We start from the raw sequence: 10619 nt of genomic DNA on the forward strand, positions 1-10619 counted from the left end.
ATTTTTCAAAAATGTTTGCATTTCTCAATCAATCTATCGTTGCTGTCAATTTAATTTATGGCAATTAAATTAATTTTTAAATTTCCAAAAACAAAAAAAAACCAAACTCATCAAAACCAAAATAAAAACCTCAACTAAATATTCATTCATATCTTTATTTATTTATTTTTATTTTTTGTTTTCTTTTCTTTCATTTCATTTGCAGGCTATTTGAAAGTCATTGAACGAGAAGGAGAAGGCAACAATTTGGGCAGTACAAAGTGGAGACACAACATTAGAAAATAAACAACAACAACGACAGCATTTCAATATCCAAGGAAGCAGAAATTCCAACACACTCTGATACCTCGGGTTCTCTTTTTTGACAAATCAAAGAGCAAATAAATCTAGCAATCAATTAATTGTTTTAAATTAAAACGCCCCACAACAGCAGAGAGCAAAAAAAACAAAATTTGAATACCAAAAAAATTAAATCAAACAAATCACTTGACAGAGAGACTGAAAGAAATCACAAATCACAGCAAATAAATAACAATTTGTTTATTTGGTGTTGTTTTCGACAAAGAAATAAATTGAAAAAAAAAATTAATAAAACTACAATAATTTGTATTGATTTCAAAATCAAATATTAAAATCAACTATCAAAAAAAAAAAAAAAAAAAAGCAAGGTCATTTTAATAAATCTCAGTATTACTTGGCAATGTTCGAAAAAATATGAAAAAAAATGTTAATAAATTGTTTGTTAAATATTTGTGTTAAATTTGATTTTTTTTATTTTACAGAAATTTTGAAAAAATAAATATAAAAACAAAAATTTTGAATTAAAAAAAAAATTAATTGAAATTGAAAAATAATATTCCCTAAATAAAAATAAAATAAAAATTGTGACACATCATTTTCAAAACATAACCTCAAAAATGCTGCCCAAATCGAAATTCAACATTTACTGGTTGCTGGCATTGTCGCTCACCAGCTGTGCAGTTGTAGTCCAAGCAGGTAAGATGGAATTTAAAAATTTTAGATTCAAAATAAAAAAACGCTTAATAGTGAAAATCAAGTGATAATCATTTCTATTCAAAAAAACTTAATAATATTAATAATAATAAATAAATAAATAAAAAAATTGAAAACTTTATATTGAAAATCAAGCATTTTCAAAACAAAAAAAAAAAAAAAAACATTTTTTTATAAAAATAATAATAACAATAAATTACGAATTTTTTACTCAAGATTCTTAAGACATTTCAGAATATCCATAGATCTCGAAAATAAATCCTTAAATAGTTTATCAAGAAATTCCTAAAAACTAAAAAACCGGTATTATAGTATTGAGATCGAAGAAGGAGGAATTCGAACATTTTTTTCCACAACCAAAAATTCCCTATATTTATTTTAGTGTTTTGAAAAATACAAAAATTAAAAAAATCAACATTGACCTCTCCAAAAAACTTATGACTAACTTTTTGAAAGTCCTTCATTAAAATTCCTAGAAAATATCTTTTATTTGGGTTCTCTTGGTTTTTTAAATGTCTCTAAAAATATTTTATTAAGACTATCAGAACTGATTCTATACTGCCTTTCCTTGTTCCCTTACTAGGTTCTTTGTTGTCCCTCTGGAGAATCTTCACAAAAATTCCACATAATATTCATATTTGAAATTCTGACAGTCATTAAAAAATTGTACGTAAAAACAATAATTCTTTACAAATTCACGATTTTTTATTAAAATGCCTCAGAAATTTTCTGGTTCCAGGTCACATATGATTTCCAGTCGAAAGAATTCATTCAGTTTTCATTATTCCTTTACGATTTCGAAAAAAATATTTTAAAATAAAGTTGAAAAAAAAAAAAAAACTCTTAACTGGAGCTCTCATAGACTTTCAGAAAATATTATTTTAACACCACGATTTGAGACCTAATTGTTCCTTAATAAATTTACATTATTCGTGATTTGATTTTTATTTTAAAAATTATTTCAAATTTATTTAAAATGTCCTAAAAATAAAAAAAAAATAATAAGAAAAAAGTACAACTTCGGTAATTAAATATAAATAAAAATTTAAAAAAAGAAGTTAAAAAAGTCCTTTGAAAAAAATCAAATAGCCCTTGAAATAATTTGGATAAATTTAAAATATAATCTGAAAACTTCTTCAAAAAAAAAACAAAAAAAAAATATGAATTCGACATTTTATTGTCCTTCAAATTGATAACTAAAAATCTGCTATTAATGATTTGAAGGTCCTTACAAATCAATTGATATATTTCCTAATTTATTCTAAAAAAATAAAAATTCGATGTTAGGGACATCACCCTTCTTCCACCCCTCAATAAGAGAAAAAAAACTAAACCCTTAAATATTTCGGTAAAAAAATCTAAATTCTTTCTAATAAGTAATATTAGGGTTTACAAAAAAGTTTAAAAAATAAAAATCCACAATAAAGATTTTCGAATAATTCATAAAAATACTGCTCTTCATTTTTTTGTTCTTCATTTTTTTTTACTAACCATCAACTCTTAGTGCCTCTCAAAAAATGTCTCAAAGGATCGAGAGAGTCCTTCAAAAATTTCGTTATTAAAAATATATTTTAACAATTCTAGAGTCCATCGAAAATTGCTTATGGGATCTAAAATTAGAACTCTGATTATCGTTAAAAAAATTAAAAAAAAAATAGGACGGTTCTGCTGTCGGTTCCTTAAAAAAATAAAGTCCTGTGGAATAATAACTAAAAAAACATTGCACGTTGGTTCTGTGAATTAATATTTTTGAGAAATTCACAACACCTCTATATCTTAACCACAGACACCAACAGTGACATCTATCCCAACTATCAGGATGTCAGATCCATTCTTTTATCAAATACAGTACTTTTCGTAAATTATAGTGCACATTTCCGAAGCATATCTCAATTACAGATACCAACAGAGACCTCAATATCGAATATCCTGTCCCTTCCTGTACCCAATATCAAATATAGTACTTTTCGTACAATCATAGTACACATTTCCAAAACCAGATATATCAATATCAAGTTTGAGGATTACACCCCAACCCTTCACCCGATAACAAATTTAGTACCATTTGGTACTTTTCGTACAGTTATAGTACACATTTCTTAACCACAGACACCATCAGTGACATCTACATTACATTTCAGGATTTTTAACGCCAAATGCAGTACTTTTTGTACACATTCCCAAAACCACTTCCATGTCTCAATTCCAAATACCTTCAAAGACGTCAATATAAAATTTGACACTTCCAGTCCAACTCTTCACCAAATATTTGGAATTGGACCAATTTAGTACTTTTCCTACATTTCCAAACCACCACCAAATATCAAACGCACATACCAATCACAATATAAAATTTCAAAATTATAACTCCATTCCTTCACCCAATACCAAATATTGTTATATTCAGTACATTTCGTACCCTTTTAGTACGATTTTCCAAAAGCCCAGCCCCATCGCACGCCTATTCTCAGTCAGTCAGTTATTTCTCTATTTCCTTTCATTTATCAAATGGTTCCATATTAAAAGTTTAAGGATTTTCCAAGAACCCTTTGGTACATATATTCCGAATTTCCAAAAAAAAAAACAGTATTTTCATTCTTATGTCAAATTTCAAATGGTACAATTTTACGAAGTTAAGTACCATTATAGTACTTTTCATAACCTTAAAATTCGTATATCCAAAAATCCATTTGTTCTGATCTCCATCAGTGATTCTCGTTCCGAATTTCAGAATTTTAGCTCATTCCATTACATTTTTAGTACATTTTATTTATTTTAGTACACAGAGATTTTCGCACGCCTACGCACTAAGACTGACCTTCGTGGCAAATTTCAAGCTTCTAGCTTCAGTTGTTTCGTCTGGATTTTGATTCTCATTCAGTTAGTTATTGCACTTATATTTTATATATATTGATATATAGAACAAATAGTCGAATATTCGGGAATTGGGCTTCGTTACTTGGGCTCAAAAAGTCCTTTTTCTCAACTCATCCGTATAGAGAAAACATACCATACCAATTAGTCTTTTTATCATTTCTTTCGACTTCTATACCTTCTCATCATTTCAATATTGAGCATATGTGATCATTGTGTCTTCCTTAAATTTTGACCCACATTTTGACTCTTAAAATTGCAATCTCAAGTGGTCTTTCCCATTTTAAGTAAATATTCTCACTTGAAATAAATCTGCAACGATTTTTGACAGAATTGTGTCAAAAGGCAAACAAATTCCTTAAAAAATAAAAATAAAAACCTCCTCTTGAAATTGGCCGGACAATGCACTCGCTTGCTCTCTCTCCCTCTCTCTATGCAATGTTTAAAATGAAAAATCATTCGAAATTCTATAAAATTTGCAATTTTTTCAGAGTAGGCATCTAGAGTTATTGGCCATTGGAATTCTTTGGAAAACACTTGAAAATTTCGCGTGAAAACCAGATTTATGCAATTGCTTGTTTTTCGTTTCTTTTTTTATTTTTTTTTTTTGTCAGGGGCTAAAAATAAGCAAATGATTCACGAAAATGACCCAAATTAATTTTTCCTTGGCATTTTTTTTATTTTTTTTCACATTGTTTTTTAATTCCATAGCTGATTTATAATTCAAATGGATTAATGTTTGCTTTGTGATTTTCAATTAATAAAAATTGTGGTTATTTGCAAAAAATCCACAAAAAAAAAATTGGAAACACCTGCGTACACATAGTAGATCAGATTTTTGTTTTGGTTGATTTTTATTTGGACATGATTAAAATATCAGAATATTCCCCCCTCAAACCTTGGTATGCCTTTCGAAGACCATTGAAAAATAATCCATAGGTTTTTTTCCAAGGAATTTCCCACATGTTTTTTTCTTTCTCAGTTAATAGCTGTCAATATCAGTAGTCCACCAAATCCCTGCTCAGTGAACCAAATCTCGAACCCCTATCGAAAAAAGCTAACGCTGATTGCCAGATGCTGTTCATTGAAATATTACCAAAAAAACATTATTGTGGATTTTTGGCAAATAAACAAGAAAAAGTTATTTTAATTCCTTCAATCTCAACATTCAACTACAGGTAAAGCACAAAAGCCTACATGCACACACACACGCACACACATACATATGTGGCGAAAAAAATGGCACAACAAACAACATAAATAATGCGTTATAATTCCGTCAAGCATTAATGGCAAAAGCAAATGTTTATTACCATAACAAAATAAACAATCAAAAAAAGAAAAAAAAAACACACAGAGAGAGAGGGAAAAAACGCCAACAGAATTCCATTTAATAGGCCATGGTCAAAGGTTTGGTAGTAACAAAAAAAAAACAGCAAAAACAACCAACAACACCATCTGGACACACAAAAACACGGGCTACGCAAAATTCATGTAAACACCAGTCAACCTGCCAGCCAGTCAGCCAAGAGGGCAGGGGGGAAAGGAGGCCGCCAGCCAGGCAAGGTGTGCTAGGTGTTGCCACACATCATTGCATGAATGACCCACAACACGAAAAATGCCTGGTGTCTGGCTGGGAACGAAAGTAAGCCGAGGAGCAAAAAAAAAACGCCTTATGACAAGGATACTCCATCGGCGTTGTGTGGTTTGGTTACATGTTAACTTGGCCAACAGCTTAAACTTGGCCATCGCCAAAAAGGTAAACATTTGTAGGCCGAACAAATCAACCAAGTTAATCTCTTAAAGAAGTGGGAAAAGAATTAAGAAATATGGAATTATACATCAACAAAAAGAATTTAAGGTTTTACTAAAAATATATATTTTTTTCATGAGCTTTGGAAAATATGATTGCATAAGGAATATACTTTCGAAGGTCTCACAGCTCAGAAATTAAAAAAATAAAAATAATAATAATATTTTGGAGGGCACCAAACGCTCTGAGATTAAAAAAATTATAATTAGTCAGAGAAAAAGTTACTCTGAGATTAAAAATAAATAAAGGAGAACATTCGCTCTTATATAAAAAATACTTCATTACTTCGCCCTCTGAAATTTGGAATTTTTTTCAGAGGACAACAAATGGTAGATTTTTTGAAAAAATAAATCCAGAGGACCCGCTATACGGTGATTTCCAAAAAAAAAATATTTTTCGAAAGGATCAACGGCTCCGGGCCTATTAAAGAAATTACGTTTTAAAGAGCTGTAGTCCTTCTAAGATTTTAAATTTTTGTTTTTTCGGTGCACCACATCTCATAAATTTAGAAACAAAATTTGGAATATACTTTCAAAGGACTCACAGCTCATAAATTAAAAAATATTTTTTTTAGAGAGCACCAGACGCTCTGATATAAAAAAAAAAAACAAAAATAATGGGCCGGAGAAAAGTTGCTCTGAAAATAAATGAAAATAATGGAGGACCTCGCTCTCAATTCAAAAAAATATTGCTGCAGACAACCAATCTCTCTGAGATTTACATTTTTTTTTTTTCAAAGGACAACAGGTAGTGGATTTTTAAAAAATAATTTTCTAAGAGAACTTTGAGTCGCTGATTTTCAAAAAAAAAAAAAAAAAAAAAAAAAATGGATAGGAGCAACTGCTCTGGGACTATAAAAAAAAAACGTTTTTTCTGAGGCTTTTTTATAAAAATTATTTTTCCAAGTACCATAGCTCGTAAATTTGGAAACAATATTTGGAATATACTTTCAATTCAGAAATTAAAAAAAAATATAATAATAATATTTTGGAGTGCACCAAACTCTCTGAGATTTAAAAAAAATGTAATTAGCCAGAGAAACAGTTGCACTGAGATAAAAAATAAATAAAGGAGAACATTCGCTCTAGATAAAAAAATTACTTCATTACTTCGCGCTCTGAGATTAATATACTTTTTCCAGAGGACAACAAATTGTGGATTTTTTGAAAAAAAAAAAAAAAAAAAAAACAGAGGACCCGCAATGCGGTGATTTCCAAAAAAAAATATTTTTCGATAGGAGCAACCGGGCCTATTAAAGAATTACTTTTTAAAGAGATGCGGACATTCTAAGATTTTATAAAAATTGTTTTTTTTTTTTTCAGAGGACCACATCTCGTAAATTTAAAAACAAAGTTTGGAATATACTTTCAAAAGACTCACAGTTCATAAATTAAAAAAAAAAAAAAAAAAAAACATTCTTTTGGAGAGAACGAATATTTGGAATAAAATTTTAATTTTTTATTTAAAAAAAGAGAAAAATTTGCTCTGAAATTAAATAAAAATATAGGAGGATATTCGCTCTCAATAAAAAAAAAAAATATTGTTAAGATTTATAACTTTTTTTCCAGAGAAAAACAGCAGGGGATTTTTAAAAAAAAATTTTCCAAAGAACCCGCCAAACGTAGTTTCAAAAAATGTGTTTTCGGAACAAGGGCTCCGGGACTTTTAAAGAAATGACCTTTTAAAGAGATGCGGGCATTCTAAGATTTTATAATTTTTTTTTAGAGGACCATAACTTGTTAATTTAGAAACTATTTTTGGAATATACTTTCAAAGGGCTCACAGCACATACATTTAAAAAATTACATTTTTTTAGAAAGGACCGGACGCTCTGAGATTTGAGGACAATAGGTAGTAGATTTTAGAAAATAATTTTTCCAAGAGACCTTCGAAACGCTGATTTTCAAAAAAAAAAATATATATATATATTCGATAGGAGCAACTGCTTCGGGATTTAAAAAAATATTTTTTCGGAGGCTTTTTTATAAAAATTATATTTCCAAGTAGCGTACCTCCTAAATTTAGAAACCATGTTTGGAATATACTTTCAAAGGACTCACAGCTCATAAATTAAAAAAAAAAAACGTAAATTTAGAGAGCACCAGATGCTCTGAGATTAAAAAAAAATAATTGGCCGGAGATAAAGTTGCGGAGAGATAAAATAAAAATAGAGGAAAACCTTCGCTTTCAATTCAAAAAAAAAAAAAAAAAAATATTGCTGCAGACAACCATCTCTCTGAAATTTTTAATCTTTTTCCCAGAGGACAAGAGGTACTGGATTTTTCAAAAAAAAAATCCAAATCACCTGTGAAACGTTGATTTCCAAGCAAATAGTGGCTCTGGGGCTTAAAATAATTATTTTCCAGAGTTACAGTCATTCTAAGATTGAATTAAATTTGTTCTCAGAGGACCACAGCTTGTAAATTTAGAAACAATATTTGGAACATACCTACCTTCTAAGGACTTATAGCTCATAAATAAAAAAAAAAAATTGAGAACTACAGACGGCCTGAGATCGTGGACTTTTCAAATATTATTTTTCCGGAGGACCCGCGATTTTCAATAAAAATTTTTTGTAAGGAGCATGGACTCCGGGACTTTTAAAGAAATTATTATACCCTACACCACATAGTGGTAAGGGTATTATGCCTTTGTGCATTTATTTGTAACATGGAGAAGGAAGCGAGATAGACCCATGGTTACTATTGAGGATCTTCATGGAAACACTTCCTGCGTCGATTTGTCTATGTATTTTTGTGAATAAAATACTGGTGGCATTTAGTATCCGATTGAGATGAAATTTTCCAAACAATATTTGTTTGGCCCAAGGACGAACCCTATTCAAATTGGTGATAATCGGTTCAAATATAGATACAGCTCCTATAAATAATATCTTCAACCGATTTCGGGTTTATTGTGCTCTAAATGGCCAATATCAGTCCAAATGACCTACATTTTGGCAAATCCGACTAAATTCGGAAGCAAGTACATCGATTTTGGTGAAAATCGGTTGAGATACAAATACATAAGTTCCATACGAAGTGGTCTTTAAGTCCCTCACATTCGTAATATGCAATCCACAAGAATAATAATATACAGCTCCGAAATACCTCTGCCAAATTTGATCATGATCGGTTCAGATTTGGATATAGCTCCCATATATATCTCCATCCGATTTCGGATTAATTGTGCACGATATGGCCAATATAAGTTCAAAAGTCCTGAAATTTGCCACATCTGACCGAATTCAGTCTAGAAGCCAGTACATCAAATTTTGGTGAAAATCGCTTCAGTTAAACCTATAGCTCCCATATAAATGTTTCATCCGATTTGGTGTTGAAGTGCCTCACATTCGTAATGAACAGCCCACAAGAATGATATTTGATACTAGATATCTTATAGAGCCTTTGCCAAATTTTATCGCGATCCTCTCAGATTTGAATAAAGCACCCGTATATATATATATTTATCCGGGCTAAGATTAGCTCAAATGGAGTGAATTTTGGCAAATCCGATGGAATTCAGTCTAGAAGGAAGTATATCACATTTGGTTGGAAATCGGTTCAGGTATAGCTATAGCTACCATATACATGTTTCGTCTGATTTGACGTTAAAGTCCCTCACATGCGTAATATGAACTCCACAACAAGTATAATTGATACCGGACATCAGATAAAGCTCGGAAATACCTCTGCCAAATTTTATCAAGATCGGTTCAGATTTTTAAATACCTTTGATATACATCTTCATCCGATTTTACGGTTATTGTCCACCATATGTGTAATATCAGCACATATTGGGTATCAGATAAAGCTCGGAAATACCTCTGCCAAATTTTATCAAGATCGGTTCAGTTTTTTAAATATCTTTGATATACATCTTCATCCGATTTTACGGTTATTGTCCACCATATGTATAATATCAGCACATATTGGGTATCAGATAAAGCTCGGAAATACCTCTGCCAAATTTTATCAAGATCGGTTCAGATTTTTAAATACCTTTGATATACATCTTCATCCGATTTTACGGTTATTGTCCACCATATGTGTAATATCAGCACATATTGGGTATCAGATAAAGCTCGGAAATACCTCTGCCAAATTTTATCAAGATCGGTTCAGATTTTTAAATACCTTTGATATACATCTTCAACCGATTTTATGGTTATTGTCCACAATATGTGTAATATCAGCACATATTGGGTAAATTTTTTCATATTCGGACCTGTATATCTATGAATATTTTTAATATAAGCCTTATCGAAGCCATATCATGCCCCTCATATCTGACATATTATTTCTACTAAATCTCTGGTGTCACCTCATTGCTTTGGATAATATTCTGCGAATATCCGTAATAATGCGATTGGTGTTGATTTCGTTGAATTTCAATATTTGTTGAAAGCTTATTATTTTTTCTTCATAAAAACATATTTGCTTACATATCCCCCCACACACACACTTGACCACTTGCCAGTCGGTGTCTGGTTGTCATGGATATCCAATAAAAATATTTATTTCCTACTCTGTTTTTTTAAACCAAGCCTTTAGCTTCCTCTCTCCCCGTAACCCCTCCTCCACACTTGTGACAGCATTGCAATTCGTTTGTCCAGCTTTAATATGTTTATGGCATTGGCCTCCCCCGCCAGCCAGGGTCTACCAGAGATCTGTTTCTGTTTTCTAGGAATGATTGATTGTTTTTGAACTTGTCAGACGTTTTGGGTTTTGTGGTCTTGTACATGATTTTTGTTTTGTTGTTTCTTTTGTTTTTTTTTTTTTGTTCCTCAAAGCTTTGTAGGTTTCGTGTTGTAGTGAATGTTGTTGCCTGCCTGTGGCCATGTGAATGTCTGATGTTGGATTTTTTTTGCCAAAAAAAATCCATTTCCATTTTTTTTGCTGTTGTTATCGGAGAGAGA

The 10619-nt window shown here is 30.7% G+C and overlaps 1 protein-coding gene across 2 annotated transcripts in view; it reads left to right on the plus strand.

Moving 5' to 3' along the window:
- The window catches only part of LOC105261833 (kielin/chordin-like protein), a 209682-nt gene that overhangs the window by 89822 nt on the left and 109241 nt on the right, over nucleotides 1–10619 (plus strand). Inside the window, exon 3 of one of the 2 annotated variants that reach the window (XR_009342491.1) lies at nucleotides 206–996. Coding sequence is in view for 1 of the 2 variants with exons in the window: in XM_059124255.1 (XP_058980238.1) it covers nucleotides 918–996 (79 nt within the window). In the remaining variant the exon portion in view is untranslated. Of the gene's footprint in view, nucleotides 1–205; nucleotides 997–10619 lie in introns of those variants that run through there. The other variant, XM_059124255.1, reaches the window with a different exon arrangement.

This window comes from Musca domestica, unplaced genomic scaffold, assembly GCF_030504385.1.
Source record: "Musca domestica strain aabys unplaced genomic scaffold, Musca_domestica.polishedcontigs.V.1.1 27, whole genome shotgun sequence".
NCBI lineage: Eukaryota > Metazoa > Arthropoda > Insecta > Diptera > Muscidae > Musca > Musca domestica.